Consider the following 20,046-nt stretch of genomic DNA (forward strand, 5'->3'; position numbering starts at 1 on the left):
GACCCAGCAATTGCTCTGCTGGGGATTTACCCCAAAGATACAGATGCAGTGAAATGCCAGGACACCTGCACCCCAATGTTTATAGCAGCAATGTCCAGTAGCCAAACTGTGGAAGGAGCCACGATGTCCTTCAACAGATGAATGGATAAAGAAGATGTGGTCTGTATATGCAATGGAATACTAGCCATCAGAAAGGATGAATACCTACCATTTACATCGACGTGGATGGAACTGGAGGGTATTATGCTGAGTGAAGTAAGTCAATTGGAGAAGGACAATCATCATATGGTTTCACTCATTGTGGAATATAAGAAATAGTGAAAGGGATTATAGGGGAAAGGAGGGAAAATGAGTGGGAAAAATGAGAGAGGGTGACAAAAACATGAGACTACTAACTCTGGGAACCGAACATGGGGTAATGGAAGGGGAGGTGGGCAGAGGGATGGGGTGACTGGGTGATGGTCACCGAGGAGGGCACTTGAAGGGATGAGCACCGGATGTCATACTATATGTTGGCAAATCGAACTTCAATAAAAAAAAATTTAAAAAAATATGAATCCAACATGTGTAGATACTGTCAGGAAAAAAATGAAATCAGTTGGTGAGGTAGTTAAATCCTATCTAATATGTCTTTCTTTTATATTTGTATAATTTTTACCATCATCATGTTATTTTTCTGGTTATTATTCTTGATTATGAAATAGAGGCCACTAAAAATATGAATTTCAAAGATTGCAGCTTTCAAAATAACTTTGACTATATTATTAGCAGGCAAAAATAATTCAAATTTTATTCCTATGCTGTAAGACTATATGGTAACAAAGTATCAATCGATTTCACAAAAATTTGTTATCCATATTTTGTGAGATTAAAAAGCAGATATAAACTTTAGCCCAAACCAACATGATAATGGGCTCTACAAAACGCTAAGTAATAACACTCAGGAGCATGGTCTTTGGAGATGGACTGCCAGCTATGCTACTAACTCTGAAGAACATAGTACCTTCCTAAATCCCAGTTTTCAGAGTATTTATCTCATGAGGTGGCTCATGAAGATGAACTAACATAAAGTATATAAAGCATAGTATGTACCACATGGTAAGTGGTCAAGGAAATAAGCTATTAATATTATATATAGTAGATTTAGCATAAGACCCATGAAACCTTTATTATTCCTTATGTTATTTTAATATACAAAAATCATCATTAAAAATTGGCCTTCCCTGACCTGACCATACTCTTTGACCTTGTTCCTTTCCAGTAAAGCTTAATGCATGACACTCCATCAGATTCTTTCCCCAGAAAACTTAATACTTATCAATTCACTCAGTCATCAGCTACTAATTGAGCATTTGGACAAATATCCTTCCTTCAAGGCTCAGCATGAACCTATGCCCATCATGCCTGACCCCAAAACCCCCCAAAATTTCTCCAACCTCAAATATTATAGCATTATTTTATAGCAGAGTTTCCCAACCTCACCACTACTGACACTTCAAACTGGATAACTGTCTTTGTGAGGAGTATCCTGTACATTATAGGATGTTTAGCAGCATGTCTGGTCTCTACTTACTAGATGCCAAAAGCAAACCACCTCCTCCCCTGCCAGCTAACCGTAACAACCAGAAATATCCCTTTATCCCCCAGACATTTTTAAATGTTCCCTGTTAGGGCAAAATCATCCGTGTTTGAGAATCATTGTTCTGTAGCATTCTTATTTTAGCAGTTAATCCATGTAGGAATATACTTTTTGATATTATATATGCTTTTTAATTAAATTATTGCTGGTTTGCTGTATTTTAATTAATTATTTTTTACGTATCTCTCTTCTTTGAGTAAATAACTGATAGGCATACTGTACTGTTCTTCTTTGTGTTTTCCAATGATTGATTGGTCAGTAACATATGCTATTGGATGACTGATTCACTTTGGCATGGTGCGTAAGAGTGAAATGCCTGTGTCTAAATTCTGGCCCCACCACTCACTGACTGTCGCCTTGGGCAGCTTAGCTCAAATCTCTAGAGATCAGTTTTATTATGTATAAAAAAGAGAGAATACTATCTTCTTCATAAATTCATTGTGAGAATTAAATAAATGAATATACATAAAACACTAAAATAATGTCTGCCCACAGTAAATATGATTCAAATATTACCTATTATAATGTACATATGACATCAAAGGATGCAACTTAGTGCATGAATGATTTTTGTTCCCACAGGAATGTTTTATATGGTTAAAAAAAAATTTGGGAATCTATCCAAAAAATTAAAGGATCACATGCAAAGTAAAGTGTTAGGACCTATAACAAGCAATTTGTCACAATGTAGTGTATGAATGATTGCCAAATGACTGACAAAATACTTGGAATCAGAGAAAATCAAAGTGGAGTGGAATGGAGGGGGAGAAATCACAACACAGGAAAATTTGACTGGAACTTTGTAAAACAAGCTGTGAAGAGATAAGAAGAGAGTTTAGGAGAGAGAAAGATTCAATCAAAATCTCAAGAGGAGAAAAACCTTGGCATATTCTGGGTGGAGTGAGTCTGGCTGGACTTGTGAATCTGGCTGGAGCAGAATGTTGAAAAGGACCATATGTTGAAAAAATGCTCAACATCAATATGTTGAAAAAATGCTCAACATCACTTAGCGTCAGGGAAATGCAAATCAAAACCACAATGAGATACCACCTCACACCTGTCAAAATGGCTAAAATTAACAAGCCAGGAAATGACAGATGTTGGTGAGGATGTGGAGAAAGGGGAACCCTCTTACACTGTGGATAGGAATACAAGTTGGTGCAGCCACTCTAGAAAAAAGTATGGAGGTTCCTCAAAAAGTTGAAAATAGAGCTACCCTGCAACTCAGCAATTACACTAGGTATTTACCCCAAAGATACAAATGTAGTGATCCAAAGGGGCACCTGCACGTCAAAGTTTATAGCAGCAATGTCCACAATAGCCAAACTATGGAAAGTGCCCAGATGTCCATGGACAGATGAATTTATAAAGAAGACATGGTGTAGATATACACTAGAATACTACTTAACCATCAAGAAAATGAAATCTTGCTCTCTGCAATGACATTGGAAGGAACTAGAGGGTATTGTGCCAAGCAAAATAAGTCAGTCAGAGAAAAACAATTACATAATCTCACTCATGTGTGGAATTTAAGAAACAAAACAAAGGATCATATGAGATTGGGGTGGGAGATAAAATACGACAAAATTAGAGAAGGAGACAAACCATAAGAGACTCTTAACCATAGGAAACAAAGTTAGGGTTGCTGGAGGGGAGGCTGGTGGGGGGATGGAGTAACTGGGTGAGGGACATTAAGGAGGACATGTGATGTAATGAGCACTGGGTGTTACATAAGATTGATGAATCACTGAACTCTACTTCTGAAACTAATAATATATGTTAATTAATTGAATTTAAATTTAAATTTAAAAAAGAAAATGACCATGTGTGAGAACAAAGCAAAATTCAAAGTCCATGTTTTGTCTTATGCAACTGACATGCTCATTAGCAATCAAAATCATTCTTAAAATAGTCACAGCCAAGGCCCACAATCCAACATGAAACAGATTTGCAGCATATGTTTCTTTTTCAACAAGAACAAATAATAATTCATGATTGTTGAATATTTTCTGCATACCAGATAGTGTTTGCTTGTCTTACATTCCTTAGTATGCTTGTCTTAAATAAATTAAGTTAATGCCATCCTATGGTAGACCACATTTCACAGATTAAATAATTACTTGAGAATACTATATATATTCAGGTAGAGTATCTCTCCCAAAGTCACATGATCAATGTCACAGAAGAGTTTAAAAGCTGTGCTGCAGCTACTGTACTGACATTTTCCATAGGATCTTCTTTCTCTGGCTTTCTCTTTGTAACTTTTTCTGTAGTACATGTCCCTTTATATATCTCAGATCTTGTCATTCTGAGCTTTCTTGTTTTTGCTCTACACTGGACATAGCATTTTTTTAATTGGTGCTCTCATTTTTCTTTATAAACGTCTGGTATTGATCAGTATAACATAGCTTCCATCAGCTGCAGCACTTCCTTAATGTCTATAATCACTGCCACTCATTCATATGTTAATTCTAATTTCCAAATTTCTTTGTACTTAAAATATTTTTCATAGAATGCATTAGGATTATATTTTATATTTGTCAACTTTCTCAATAACATAAATCAAAAATAAAAAACTATTTGCTAGCTGCAAAATGAACTGGTTACAACAGTCATGATTACTATACCAATGTACAGTCTCATGTAAAATGGGAAATAAGATCGGAAATGTGAATTGAAATGTTAATTTGACTGTCTAGTTATAGAGGGTGAACTTTACAGCTTTACGGATCTTTAGAAAGTTTTTGAGTGGAGCTGGGAAATGCTAAAATCAATATTTTAGGAAGCTAAATTGGATATGCAGGAAATTGGAGGAGAAAAAACTAGCAGGTAAACATCTGGAAGACAGTAATCCAGGACTGACTGTAAAAGTCATTTTTAAAAGGTAAAAGTAACATCATTTGTAGTATATTAGATACTTGGCTTAAAGGAAAGCAGACTATAAGAATTCTACCAAAACATTATTATTAGCACTTTATGGTCATGCTCATAAACTATAGAAGACATACACACACATATTCCATTTCCCTAGTTAACCGAAAACTAGGAAGCTTAATCCCATGGATTCAGCATCAACCTCTATACAGAGGAAATGCCTTCCATCAGGTCCCTTCTCTACTCTCCTTGGAGCTCATAGACCTAACTGCCTTTGCTTCTCCTCCTTTAACACACACACACACACACACACACACACACACAGTGTCTTTGTGGTGCCATGTTTCATGTGGCTTCTCTCATACTAAGAACAATCAGCTATTTATTGAGCACCCACTGCATGGCACCTGCTGTGTCTTTATCATCTCACCAAATCTTCAAAACAAACCTATAGTAGTAAATGATCATCCTTATATGAAGAAGGAAGGAAGGAAGAGATGAGGGCTCAGAGAGATTAAAGGACTTGATGAAGCACCAGAACTGGAATTAAGAGAAATGGGGAAGTTGGAGTAAAAAAAAATACTTTTATTTCAGTAACATTTTGCTATTTACAAAACATATTCATATTCCTTATTTCTTTGCATCCTAAAAATAATTCTGTTACCAACAGGAAATGGAGCTTTCAGGGACAATTTCTTAGATAACATTATTTGAAGATGTCAGGCCTACACTTAGGTATGAAGACATCTTTCTCCCAAAATACCAGCTTCCTTGGTGTTCCCTGTAATTGGCAACACCCCTACTTCCCTAAAGAGTATACTGACTCATCCCTTCTTAAGAAACTAATCTTAAATTCTTATCCTCACCACATCTGAAATCACATCTTTGGAAAGATAAGGAGGGACAGAGAAATAACAAAAGCACTTAAAATTCAATCCATATCCAAGACATTCTTATGCGTTCATGGAGAGAAAACTCATCCATGTTGATGTTAGCCTTTTAAGTAACACAAATATGACTAACCTGGCTTGGTCCTAAATGTGTAAAAGTGGGTCTATCTAAGGAGTGAGATGAGGCCCGTTGACTTGATTGATTCATGGAGAATGTTTTTATTTATATCCCTCTCCCCACAGAGAACACGCACTAAAGATTTACCTGAAGTGGTCCTCTCAGCGGGTCCAATTTAAAATCCCTTACAAAAGCTTGGCTAAACACCAGTCTATTATCTTCAGATGTAAAACTATCTAGGAAATTCTGAAGAAAAAATTATAACATATTCTTTATCCATCTAATATTTTCAGCTCAGAACATTATCTTTTGTTTCTTTCTGGACTATGTGTATTTAGGGTAAGGGAGGGGAGATACTTTTACTGCAACAAATATGAGGGTGAACATTTTGAGAATATCGGCACTGGGCTAGCTTTATCTGCAGATAAAAACCTGCACAAAACAGATCATGGTTAATTTTACACCTATTTTACATATATTTCCTTCAGCTCACCAAAATGATTGTCTTCAGAACTTATGTCCATTATTCCTTTACTGTCTTCCCTGAAATTGAGTTCTCTGAATAAATACAAGGGTTGGTTTACAATTAAAAATAATGAGACTCCACAGGGCCAACGTCCTTGCATGCAATAAAAGGGTGTGGGCTAATTATAGGAGCAGAGTTTATTTTTTTTTCCCCGTTTTGCTTCACTTTGATTGGTGGATTGGCACTTTAAATAAAGGTTTCTGGTCTTCTCTGAATGAGAGATACAGAGCAAGTCCTAGGCATAGTCCAGAAAAAAATTTAATCTTCTTTTCTTAGAACTGTCTTGATTGGCATCACCAGGCCCTGAGAACACAGTGCATGTCAGCATTGAAGGTAAAATGTGATTTTATGATTTCCATGTGATTCCTATACGTTCTTTTTTTCTATCTCCAGGCATCTTCTTCTATAAAGAGGATTTTTATTTGTCACCAGAAGCTGAATAATACTTTATTGTAAACCATTAGCATGTTCCAGAGAAGACATGTCTAATACCCTACCAGCTAAAGAAAATAAGACTAATCTGTAGACTTTTTTATTATTATTTGTGATTATTAGTAACAGTACCTAATTTAGAAAGGTATTAAAAGACGAGCAAATCTCTTGACTAGTCAGATTTCTGTTCATGTAAGAGTAAAGAGGCTTTTCAAGTTATGGAATAAACTTAAAGAGATAATTCATTTTAGAAAGAGGAACACTTGGGGCACCTGAGTGGCTCAGTCGGTTCAGCATCTGCCTTAGGCTCAGGTCATGATCTTGGGTTCTGGGATCAAGCCCTGCATCAAGCTGTCTGCTCAGCCACGAGCCTGCCTCGTCCTTTCCCTCTGTCTCTCCCCTGCTTGTTCTCTCTCTCTCTCTCAAGTACATAAAATCTTTTTTAAAAAAATTTAAAAATTTAAAATATAAAGACAGAAGAAAACTCAGTTTTGAGACATATTTCCCACTAATACCAAAGACAATTAAAATATTCAGTTCATTCTTATTTTTAAAAATGTAGGTTTGAGCATATTTATCTGGGTAACTGAAACCTAGAATCATATACTCCAATATACCTGCAAATAAAGGTTTGCTATAAAATAATTGTTGGTTGTATTATATTTCAAATGCATTTAGAAATTTACTCTGAAAGAAAGTAATGTGAATGATATTTAATAGACCAAATTTTTACATATTGGAAAGGATTTTCAAATTCATAGTTCATTTACAAAACGTAATACAACATTTAAAGACCACAGCACAGAAGTTGTTCCTACATGTTCATTTAGGTTGTGGCTCCTTTGGAAAAAAAAAAAAAAAGTACTTAGATGTTTTTTAATTGTCAATTCATTCCAAAAACTAGTAAATACAAATAAGTTGTTTTGAAACATTTAGTTGTGTTTTGTTTTTGCTCTTTGAAACTGATCGTTTGCAAGAACAGAGATGTGGCTCATTTGAAATATTGTCTTCTGGCTGTTCTGAAATAAAAATTGATCTTATTTAATTCTCCAACCTAATTCTGTTTCAGATCCCACTTTTCAAGATGAAGGACCTAGTACTGATCTTATGTCTCCTGAAAATGAGTTCTGCAGTGCCGGTAAGTCAGAGTTTTGTAGATTGTACCCTAAAAGAGACATTGTTGGATACTGAACAATACTGAAGGATATAGGCTGAAGTCCATGCATGGACTCATTTTGAATTGATCCCGCGGTAGACTTCCTACTGAGTCAAACGTAATAGTCATCCAGAAATCAGTCTTACTATCCAAAAGCAACAAGTCAAATATATAACTTTTCTATTCAAAAAGATATTAAAGTATTCCAAAGGCAATTTTGCAGCCTTATTCCATCATTCAAGGATAAAGGACTTACGTGGCCTCCACAACATCATGACACAATTTTATTATCAACTACTTGTGACCTTTATGTAATTGAAATAGAGAAGTTTCTCCACAAAGGTTAAGTACATTTTCTTCATTTTAAGAAGAATATTTAGCCAAGTTATGATGGTTATAAAACAGAGCTAAGTAATTCCATTTGAAGACAGTAACTAACCAACAGATTTGCCTGATCAGAAGAGATTATGTGGCTGAGAGCTGAAGTTTCTTAAATCAAAACATGCCATGGCAATGGGGCTAATTCTATGTTATAGGCCTACACGGTTCACTGTATCACATATTGATATGATCTCAGATGACTACAATCCTCAAAATACTGTACTCCAGCCAATAAGCTATGTTTCTGTTTCCATGAAGATTTTATTCAGCTGCTATGTGCATTTGGCAAATATGCCTTAGCACCTGCCACGTATCCAGCGATGTGCTGGGCATTGGGGGCATGAAGGTAAATATGACATGGTCTCTTGTCTAGAGGAACTCATAGTTTAGACCCAAACAAACCTTAAAATACTTCCCTGAGAAAAAAAGTTTAGCTTACTTGGGTTTTTTAAAGTTAAATGTTTCGGAGGAGGGGGAGAAAACTGATTACAAGGATAAAAATCTCAATTCTACAAATAAGAAGAGTTCTATTCCATTACTCAACATAAACTTCAAGTGAAAGAAAAACTGAAGTGGCCACCCTAGCTTACCTTTGTATGATACTGACATTGGGGTCAGCCTCAGCCATCCACTATCTGTCTAATACTTTGACACTCTTGGAACCTATGCTAGTCCACGCCTGTGTCAGTCAGGTCCACCCTGAGGAATACAATTGCTTAGGATTGCCACCTGACTGCTCGTCAAATTAAATGTTCTTCTCCTTTTACTTCTTTGTTGGAAATGTATCCTCTGTCCATTTACATTCATGTAAATATTGTTTATTTTTTTATAAATTTATTTTTTATTGGTGTTCAATTTGCCAACATATAGAATAACACCCAGCAAAAGATACAGTCGACAAAACTCAAAGACAACCTACAGAATGGGAGAAGATATTTGCAAATGACGTATCAGAGAAAGGGCTAGTTTCCAAGATCTATAAAGAATTTAGTAAATATTGTTTAGATGAGGACTTGGAGCAAATGGAAAGCAAAGTGTACTTTGTCCTGGAGGTGGATGTGTCCAAGATACCCTATTTGTGTACTGGCCAGTGGCAGGAAAGAAGGTTTTAATCTCACAGTTTCCTCAAATGCTGAACAACTTGCTGACTGCCCCCCCCACACACACACACACCCTTCACTCTTCATGTCTACACAACTAATCTTTTCCTCTGCTTGGAGTATTTGCTACACATTTATAATTCCTTTCCAGCTATCCATTTCTAAAACTGAATTATTTGGAAAAATTTGCACCATGATTCAGAGGGTGAGATTTTACCCGTATAAAAAAGCAGAAAGTAGAGGGTAGATAACATACTCAGGAAACTGTTCCTGAGCTTCTTACTCATAAAAAATAAATAGTCCCAATATATTTAGTGGACACTCCAATATTTGTGATATAAATGAAGGAAGGAAGGCATTAAGAACCAGTGACCCCAATAGTAAGGATTTCCAAAGAACCAGAGACCCTCAAAACGTACTCTAATTCTTATTCTTCCATTCTTCATGTTTTTCTACTGGTATTTGTGCCATTAATAAGGATTGCTTTAGAAAGAAAAATATCTTAACTTTAAAAACCTAGTTTAAGTATAACTGTATTTTTGACAACTTTTAGATGAACACATCAAGCACAGGAATACTTGATGCTAGAATGTTTTTTATTTTTAAAAATATATATCTTGGATGAATGGATAAAGAAGATGTGGTCAATATATACAATGGAATATTCCTCAGCCATTAGAAATGACAAATACCCCCATCTGCTTCAGTGTGGATGGAACTGGAGGGTATTATGCTGAGTGAAATAAGTCAATCGGAGAAGGACAAACATTATATGGTCTCATTCATTTGGGGAATATAAATAATAGTGAAAGGGAATAGAAGGGAAGGGAGACGAAATGGGTGGGAAATATCAGAAAGGGAGGAAGAACATGAAGACTCCTAACTCTGGGAAACGAACTAGGGGTGGTGAAAGGGGAGGAGGGCGGGGGGTATAATATATATATATATCTTGGGGCAGCCCAGGTGGCTCCACGGTTTAGCACCACCTTCAACCCAGGGCCTGATCCTGGGGACCCAGGATCGAGTCCCATGTTGGGCTTCCTGCATGGAGCCTGCTTCTCCCTCTGCCTCTCTCTCTTGCTCGCTCTCACTCTGTATAAATAGATAAATAAATCTTTAAAATATATATATATATATATATGGGGCAATCCCGGTGGCGCAGTGGTTTAGCGCCGCCTGCAGCCCAGGGCGTGATCCTGGAGACCTTGGATCGAGTCCCACATCAGGCTCCAGGCAAGGAGCCTGCTTCTCCCTCTGCCTGTGTCTCTGCCTCTCATTCTCTCTCTGTGTCTCTATGAATAAATAAATAAAATCTTTTGAATACGATCCAAAAAATATAAACATAGAGCAATAAGCTTATACATAAAATAATCTTTCACAAAAGATGACAGAGGATTTGTTGAAGCCCCCTGACTAGATGGCAAGTAAGGTTTTGCATTTGGTTTTGCTGAATGCCATGATCCCATGCCACATTCCATTAATCAGAAGCATGTAGGTTTGCCAAAAGCACAAGAAAATTGAGGTTAAGTTTGTCCCTTTAGCTTCTCCATGGGATGATTTTTAGGATACAAAGTACTCTTGGTTTTCTATTTTGTAGCTTGATTTTACTTCTTGTTTTTGATGTAACCTCCAACGAAATCAAATTTCTCTGCATTAAGATACAACAGGTAGATGGTTCATGTGGAAGCAAAATTATTACATACGATGTTAATTCCCCAATTAATTTAAATTCTTCTTTCTTCTGCTTAAAAGCTCATGTCAAAAGCCTTCAGCTGGTCTTTATGCCCTGGGTAGCTTTTTATTTCCAGTGTACATTTAAGGAAGTTCTACCAGAGATCTCAGAATTATTCTTATTTCCTTCTAGGTGTTTCCTCAGCAACCTGGGACACCAGGCATGGCTAGTTTAAGCCTGGAGGTAGGTACTGTCAGAGTATTTACATATAATTTTTACATTTATATGGACCTAGTAAGAGAGAAATACCAGGGGCTGGTTCTGTTTTCCCAGCCAGAAGTCAGGGGCATTCTAGAGAAGCACCAGAGAAATGTTATGACATTTATTAGAGCCTCATCTTATCATTTTACTGCAAGTTTAAACTCTCAGATATTTTAGTCTTTAGAATGTCATCTGTGTGTGAATCAGATCAATACTTATATTGAATACCTAATATGAATTATATTTACATAATATAATTACTAATTATAATTAATTAATTAAAACATATTGTTCTGAAGCCACAAATGGTTTATATCTAATTCTATCACCTTATAGTATCTTATATGACAATGTTCCCATGAAGAAAATTTACCTTACAAAATGTAGTTGTTTATAAGAACTACTGTAAATAACATTAGCTTTGTTCTGTGGTACCTGTTTCATACCTTGTGTCTCTCTTCCTGCAGTTCTCATAACTAATAACACTGTTTAGAAAATCTCAGCACAATAGAAATATTCGACCATGTGAATAGAAAATATTGAGTTATGAGTAGAAAGATATTCATGAGATTATAAATTTTTCATAAGACCTTGCAAAGTGTTGTTTATATCATGACAATGTAGGGGAATCAATACTTACATAGGCTAGCAGCTGATTTCAAATGGAAGCTAATTTCATTGAGTTATTTTTTTCTCACTTTCTAGATTAAAATCAACTCAAAGCACTCTAAACCTCTTCCCATAAAATTGAAATTGACTTTTTGTTGAATTGGCAGCATTCTTGACCACTTATGCAGATTCCATCATTTTCCCCAATGTTTTTTATATTCATTATTTTGAGGCCTTTTTTATTTGGAAAGGAGGTAAGGTTTATATTGTCTTGTCTTGTCTTGTTTTGTTTTGTTTCCCTGTTTGGCTGCTAGATTTATAAAAGGCAAAGTAAGTTAAGTTAGGGTGGAGGGAGAGTCAATGAAATAATATTCTCACAATCAAATTTCAGTTTCATTGCATGAGCTATTTTCCAATGTTTCAATGTGACCTCCTAATTTGATTAATGATTAATAAATCAAGTTCACTAACTTAGTAGCAATAACAACAATGGCACAACCACATTTAACATTTCCACTTTTCAGTAATGATTTGTGCTTATTTTTATTCAAACTGACACACCACAAACTTTGTGCTAATAATACCATATGTTGAGAAAACAGTTGTATCATACAGAAAAGGAATATTTGGGGCAAACATTAACACACTTTTTTTTCTTTTAACAGACAATGAGACAGTTGGGAAGTTTGCAGGGATTAAACATGCTTTCTCAGGTAACCATAGTTTCAAATATTTCTTATTGCAAGAATTAATGGTGGTGATGGTAGTGATATTAATAGCAACATAAAAATTCATAACATACGTAGTGAATAGACATTATCCCAAATATTGGAAGAAAAAAATGAATAATTGAAATAACCTAAAACAAAATAAGATCCTGGGATGGGATGGTAGGTAAAGCAATATTGAATTTTCTTGAGTAAAAAAAAAAAAAAAAAAAAAAAATCCTATTTTGTACCATCAATTTTATTAAACGGCCCAAAATATGAGAGCTTAAAAAGCTAAATCTCAAGTAGGTTTATGGGAATATTCCAGTTGACTCAGAATGGAAAGTAAGTGTTGGAAGAAAGTATTTAGCCATCGATATTAAATTCACCAATGTCACACTTACTTTTGCTATCTCTACACTTTCTATGGATATTTAGAACATGAAAACTAAGCCAATACTGAAATATAAGCATGCTTTTTTTCCCCTGCATGTCTTTAGTATTCAAGATTTGGTTTTGGAAAATCATTTAATTCTTTGTGGATGCATGGTCTCCTCCCACCGCATTCTTCTTTCCCATGGATGAGACCAAGGGAACATGAAACTCAACAGGTAAGTTAATTGTATCAATGTGCTTGAAACTCCAAGCTTAAAACTATTCCCCTATTTGCCTTCTCTAAATTGTCATAAACTAGCTACAGACCAATAATAATAATGAACAAAAAATTATCCAAATATTAACCAATCAAAACTTATCATTGTTTTTAGTACTTAGGAAAATTTAAAATAAAGTAGTTCAAACTTTTGACCTATTTATATATTCATTTCACATAGGAAGATATGGTCTCCAAAAATGAGACTTATGTTAATGACACGAGCAATAGCAATAGGTAAAGTACCTTCAAGATGGAAACAGACTATGCCCTGAACAATCCTCATTTTGGTCAGGATTCCCAAAATAATTTTTCAAAGGCATGTTTAAAATGATGCCAAAGCCCTGGCCAAAATATCTTGAACCCTACAACAATCAACAAATACACCAATCAGTTAACCATTATTTATTAGTTGTCTAATAAATGCATAAGTCAATTGGTAGGTTGGGAGTGAAAGTGAAAACATTCAATTATTCAATAACAGTTCCAAGGTTCTGATTGGGAGATATGATAAGACAACATGTTGCAAGGTACTACATTGTGAGGTATAGAAAATAAAAGCCACAGGAGTTTAGAGATGCACAGTAGTTGAAGAGGCAAAGCAGAGCCAGATTATTGTGAGACTTCCATACCACGTTGAGGAGCTTGAAAATGACTTAAAAATAACAGGGAGCCATTTACCACACTTAATTTCAAAAAGGAGCAAATAAACATGGTTGTTTTAACAGGAATCTTTGATTCCAGGTGGCCTTCCACGACAAGTAGCATTACTCACCAAGCCACATTTAGTGGGACAATAAATTATGTAAAAAGTGACTGTTTCTCCACTTGATTGTTTCCAAAATGGGCTCCACAATGCAGGAATTTGATTAGTATTTTACTTAATGATCTTTCCCCTTTCATTAACTCCAAAAAATATATTTTTTGTCACGTGCCAGGCACTGGTTAGGAACCATGTTAAGTCCTAGGGCTATAAAGACAAATAAGACATTTGTCAGTGGACTGGGGGCAAAGATATATAACAAAGTATTGTAATCCAATGAGAGTGGTAAAATAGACATATCCAAGGAAACTCAGGGGAGGAAATGACCATTCTATCAAGAAGTCCAATAGCTTTCCATATTCTTGAGCACAGATAGTCCCAAAGGAAGTAAGGGAGACACACCAGACTGCCCCAAATAACACTGACTGTTATTGGTGTAATAAATTACATAAATTGGTGCTTCCTACAACTTCAAGACAATTCCCTCAGACTCTCTTGAGAGTAGAAAGTTCCTCAAGTCCTTTTGCTCTAGAGACCATAGTTCAGTGAGCTATGGCTTCCTGACACTCCTTTCAAATTTCTCTGCAGTATGAATATTCTTTGCCTGTGCATCCCCCACCTCTCCCATCGCAGCCATCCCTGCAGCCTCAACAGCCAGGACAGAAACCCTTCCTCCAGTCTGCTATTGTAACTGACATCCAGGACACCGCCCAGAAGAGGGGAACTCAGCCTCCAGTTTACCAAGGACAACCGCCCTTGCAGCAAACAGAGGGGCCAATGCTTGAACAGCAGGTGGCACCATCAGATAAGCCACCGAAGGCGGAGGTAAGTCTCTCAAGTCAAATTGGTGTTACCCACTAACTCAATGAAGGAAAACTGATTTGCAGAGCACATTTAAATAATCAGAACTCTCAGGCTAATATATGACAATACAAATATGTTTTCAGAGTTGACATGTCTGGGAGTAGAATATAAATATCCATTCCTGTCCTTTGCCATCAGAGCTAAGGCATGGATTCTAAAAATCCTGTGCCTGTAAAATTTAGTTTCTTAGTTGCAAAAAGATGAAAGCTTTCAGAGGAAATAGGACAGTCCAGAGAAGTCCATGGCTTCCTATCAAGATCTTTTTCAGTGCTGGATTGAGAAGAGCGATTGAGCCCACAGCACTGCATGTAGTATTTTGGATTATTATTTCTCTGTCTGATGGAGAGAAGACAATCATGTAATAATGTAAAGAAAAGAGCAGTGGAAGAAAAGGAAGGTACCATTTAACCAGTATGTTACAGGCATTTAACATTACACCATATCATCCTGATCACATTCCTAAAAAGATAGATATCATCATCCTTTTTAAAAAGAAGACAGGTTATAAAGACTTCAACAGGTTATAAATTTTGCTGGTATTAAGAAAAAGTAGAGTGATAGAGTCAGGACTCAAATAAACCTGGCATGCTCTGATTCCAAAACTAATTACTTCCTACTCTGCGAAACCAAGCAAGTTCGAGGTAAACATGCCTCATCTCCCTGCCCGTGCATTTGAGACAAGCCAGTGAAAGGTAATTGTTATCTCTTGGGTGTATTGCTCAAGACTAAATGAAACTGAAAAACTAAATGAGTTTAAAATGAGGAAACTCATTTTAAATTGTTTTATCCTAGTCATAAATAAGGAAGGAGTGTGCCCAGTTCTATTTTTATGGTTTAGTAATTTTAATGTTTATCTGTAATGCAGCTACCAGGAATGGATTTTGCTGAACCACAAGGTCCATCAGTAAGTATAGATTTCAGTGAGATACTTTCTTGGGAGAAATATCTATACTTAAGAAAAAAGAGTGAAAAACTTTCATTGCCCCATTTATCCATGAATAATGAAGTTTAATGGTTTCTTTTGTTTTCTTAAATATCAAATACTTATTTGTTATTCTAATCCACCTGAAAAGGCATTTCCTATAACTCTTAGAAATGGCTGTTATGAGAGGTTTGCCTATGTTATTGCAAAAATGAATTACTAATTCTATTTTCAACCACTTCCAGGTGTTCCAAATAGCTCGTTTGATATCTCGGGGACCAATGCCACAAAATAAACCATCTCCGGTAAGTTTTTAAAAATATGTTTCTACCTACAATTTACTTAAATTTTTTTTTTTTGGAAAATAATGATTGTCGTATTTATATTTAGCTTTATCCGGGAATATTTTACATGTCCTATGGAGCAAATCAATTGGTAAGTCTGTATCCTACAGAAAGTATCATTTTAAATTAAATGTTATCTTAAGAGCTAAAGTTATAAAATCTAGGCCTCACACAAAAGAGTTCATATTCTCTGAATGCCTAAATTGGTGACTGAAATAGCAAGGAAGCACACTTTCTATTTGAATAACTCTGGCCAGACGCGGGCACACACACACACACACACAACGACATTTTTTAAAAAGGTACATTTTCTTTCTGGATTATCCAAATTGGCTACATTTACTCACTAATGACTCATCTCTCTACTTTATTCTGATTCTGGGCACAGCATTAATATTAAGGCTTTAGGAAAAACTAAGTGACTTTTAGCATTGTCTTGAGTAGCTAATAGGATGATAGGAATCTTCTGTAATAAGATGCACTGTTCCTTTTTGAACAGAACGCTCCTGGCAGACTTGGCATCATGAGCTCAGAAGAAATGGCTGTGAGTAATGTCTTCCAACTTTTCCTAAAATAGTGGTCCTGGGAGAACAGTCACAGATGACTTGCTGCAAGAAGCATTGGCCATGAAAGTCATTGAATACATTGCACAGAACTCAGATGATTCTATTGCAAAACCAAAAACTTCATTCTTCCACAAAGTGCAAAGACTTCCCCATGTTTCCCATAGTCATTTCTGAGAGTGACCATTCTAGAACATAGGATTTTGTTCCATTTCTTGAATATGAGCAGAAGAAAAACCTCTCTTGAAAAGCCATTATCATTTGAATAGCAAATGCTTCAAACCAAAAAAGATACATGTGATTAGTACAGAGTTCCCACTTCTTCTAGAACAATTAACCCCTCAAAACAACAAATTCAACAGTGTTGCAAATAATTTTGACCTCAAAATTGAGATATCAAAAAGAAAAAGAAAATGAGCAAGTTTATATATTATGTTGTGCTTACCACAAGGGTAACCATCTGTCACCATACAACACTATTGCAATATTGCATGCATCAAACCAGTGTGACATTACATATCACTGAAAGAAAACTCGCATCCCAACATTCTTGAGTGCCTTCTGAGAACTAGATGCATAGAAAGACACTACAGAGGCAAGATAAATTAGACAAGATTTCCGTTTTCCCGGAGTTTACTGTCTTATCAATGGAAAAGATAGATACAAAGGCAGATAGTGTTAAAATTATATGATAATGAGCAACAGAGCTATGAGAGAGGAAAAGGGGAGAGGCAGTTAGCTCAGCCCAGGGGTTCATAGTTCATCCCTTGAGGAGATGATGTGAGGAGGGGAGATTGAGAGAGTAGAGCTAAGGAAAGGTAGGAGAAAAGAATATTGCATCCACGTACCACCAACACAACTGGCTGAAAATTCAAGAAAGTGTTAATTATCATCTTAACATTTTAATGAATATATTTATACTCTGCCTCTTGCTCAAAAGATCTTGCTTATGAAAATCTCACAATAAATGTAACCAAAAAATTGAAGATATAATTTAAAATGAGTTAAAAGTGTAAAAGATTCATTAATTAAATGAAATTACAAATATGCAAGTTACAAAACTGCACAATCTCTGTAAATAGCCCAAGATACTGGGTTGGACATTTTTAACAGCAAAGGCAGGAAAAGGAAACATGAACAATTCTACAATTCTGTCTACAGGAAGAAAATATTTCCATTCTTCCAGAGAAATCAAGCTTCTTTTTTCTTACACATGTTCCAAAAGAAAGAAAGAAAGAAAGAAAGAAAGAAAGAAAGAGGAAGTGTTATGTGAGGCTTCATTCATTTGAGAAATGATGTTGACATAATTCTCTAAAAATAACCCTCAACAAACTCAGCCATGGGATCTGTTTTTGTTTGTTTTTTTTAGGATGGTATTGCCTATTTTGGCTACTTATTGTTTTCTTAAATATAATTCAAACTACCTTTGCCCATAGCCTTTGTTCTGCCCTGTGTCCCCACTTCTGACATTCCTACGTTGTCAGCCAGACATGGCAAAGGGTCTCCATCTGTCTTTCACAGAAGTGAGCATCCAGAGAAGTCAGCATCTTCTCCTTTATGTCAAAGCCAGTTTAGTAAGAAACGTGCTTACACAAAGCTATCGGCCAACCAATTGTTCCCTATCAGTTTTTTATGATTTCTTGGTGAATCTGACCAATTCTGATTGCATGGTATACTTAATAATATGTGATAACCCTATCTTTGGTCAATGGTTTTTTTTTCCAGGGAGGCAGAGGAAGCCCCATGGCCTATGGAGCCATGTTCCCAGGATTTGGAGGCATGAGGCCTAACCTTGGAGGGATGCCCCACAATCCAGGCATGGGCGGGGACTTTACTCTGGAATTTGACTCCCCAGTCGCGGGGACCAAAGGCCCTGAGAAGGGAGAAGGAGGGGCACAAGGCTCCCCCATGCCCGATGTCAACCCAGCCAATCCAGAAAACCCGGCTCTCCTTACCGAGCTAGCACCTGGTGCCCTAGGAGGGCTTCTTGCTCATCCAAAGGACAATGATCCCAGCCTGGCAAGAGGCCCTGCAGGGCAGAGCGGGGGACCCCCCAGGGTCACCCCGGCAGACGCTGACCCACTGATGACCCCTGAATTAGCTGATATTTATGAGACCTACGGTGCTGATGTGACCACACCCCTGGAAGAAACGCCCACGGATACCACAGTGATCCCAGACACTCAGCAAACATTGATGCCAGAAAACAAGGCCCAGCAGCCCCAGATTATGCATGACGGGTGGCATTTCCAAGAGCCCTGAGAACCTTAAGATTATCAGCTACCTTCTGTATGCACAGGCTCCCCAGCTTTGTCCCCATAGTATATCTTTTTGCTAACACACTTCCTATCCTTCTGCACCAAAGGCATTAAAAATGCTAAGCATATATTAATAAATACAAGTGGCTAGAAATAGTGTAGGTCCCCTTCTTGCTTTCATTCTCTTTTTGAAATAAAATGTGTCGACCGTCTCTGTGATTTAGAAATACTATTAATAACATCAGAGCAAGTCTAAGGGCCTCTGCATTGGAAAATCACTGTCTCTCAGCTATCCTAGGCCTTATGGAATTTCTCTAACTAGCATGATACTGTTATATCCAAGAAATGTGACATTGCTTTGGAAATGTTTCCCTAAGCAAAGGCACATATTCTAAGAATGATGAGATATATCATTCAAACATTATGAAACAGGGATTGATGAGCAATCCCTGACTGGTATTACTGAGTTTGGTATATTGGATTTAAAATTCTCATTTGTAGAATATTTTATTTAATCTACTAAAAACACTTAGCCTATTTTAAATAAAGAATTTTTCTCATTGAAAATATCAGGAATTATATGTTTATTATTTACATATATTCAAATAGTTAAGAAAGGCATACTCATTCCCTACCCTTCCTACTCTTTAGCCCATTTTATTTAATTTGTTCATTCTTTCATGGAAAGTTTATGGAGTCTCTACCAATGTCCTTGGCACTGGCTAGGCAACAGGGACACAGTCCCTTCCCTCAGAGCTTACAATGGGGACTTTTGATAAGTAGACAGCCAGCCACGATTTGTTTTATAAAAACAGCCACTTTGGGCCAACTCAAGTACTTTACATATATTATCTCACAACAGCACTGCAAAATAGATACTCCCAAACCCACAGTACATGTGAAAAGTGCTATGAAAATGCCAAGCCCAGAGTGCCCCTGAGGCCACAGAAGAGTCACTTCACCCAGCCTACGGGGCACCGGAGGGCCTGGGAGCAATCAGATGAGTTTTCTCAGAACAGTATTGAAAGCATTTGCAGAGCAAGGCCTCCAAGAGTAAGAAACCCAAGAAGAGTCAAGTGGGTGCCACATGAGAATTAGCTCATTCCTGTGAACTACACTGTGGCAAAAAAAGGAACCAGAAAGTGGTTGTTATTTGTCACCAAAGCTAGGTATGTGTCAGTCAGAATTGTTCACCATATTAAGAGGTTCTGAGACCAGGTCTGGTCATCTGTGGAAAGTAGCCTTCTGCCCCATTCTGTCCACCTCCTCCCCAGTTGCCTAACCAGGTCTTAGACTCAATGGAACTCAGACTCCC

The 20,046-nt window shown here is 36.7% G+C and overlaps 1 protein-coding gene across 1 annotated transcript; it reads left to right on the forward strand.

Moving 5' to 3' along the window:
* The first annotated feature begins 7,563 nt into the window (after positions 1 to 7,563).
* Positions 7,564 to 19,204, forward strand: AMBN (ameloblastin). Its single transcript, XM_072773936.1, has 9 exons — positions 7,564 to 7,617; positions 10,981 to 11,031; positions 12,324 to 12,371; positions 14,369 to 14,605; positions 15,510 to 15,548; positions 15,812 to 15,871; positions 15,957 to 16,001; positions 16,410 to 16,454; positions 18,199 to 19,204. Exons 1-9 carry the CDS (start codon positions 7,564 to 7,566, stop codon positions 18,733 to 18,735), a joined length of 1,116 nt encoding a protein of 371 aa, XP_072630037.1. The 3' UTR covers positions 18,736 to 19,204.
* Positions 19,205 to 20,046: the final 842 nt, after the last annotated feature.

The sequence above is a fragment of the Canis lupus genome, chromosome 14, assembly GCF_048164855.1.
Source record: "Canis lupus baileyi chromosome 14, mCanLup2.hap1, whole genome shotgun sequence".
NCBI lineage: Eukaryota > Metazoa > Chordata > Mammalia > Carnivora > Canidae > Canis > Canis lupus.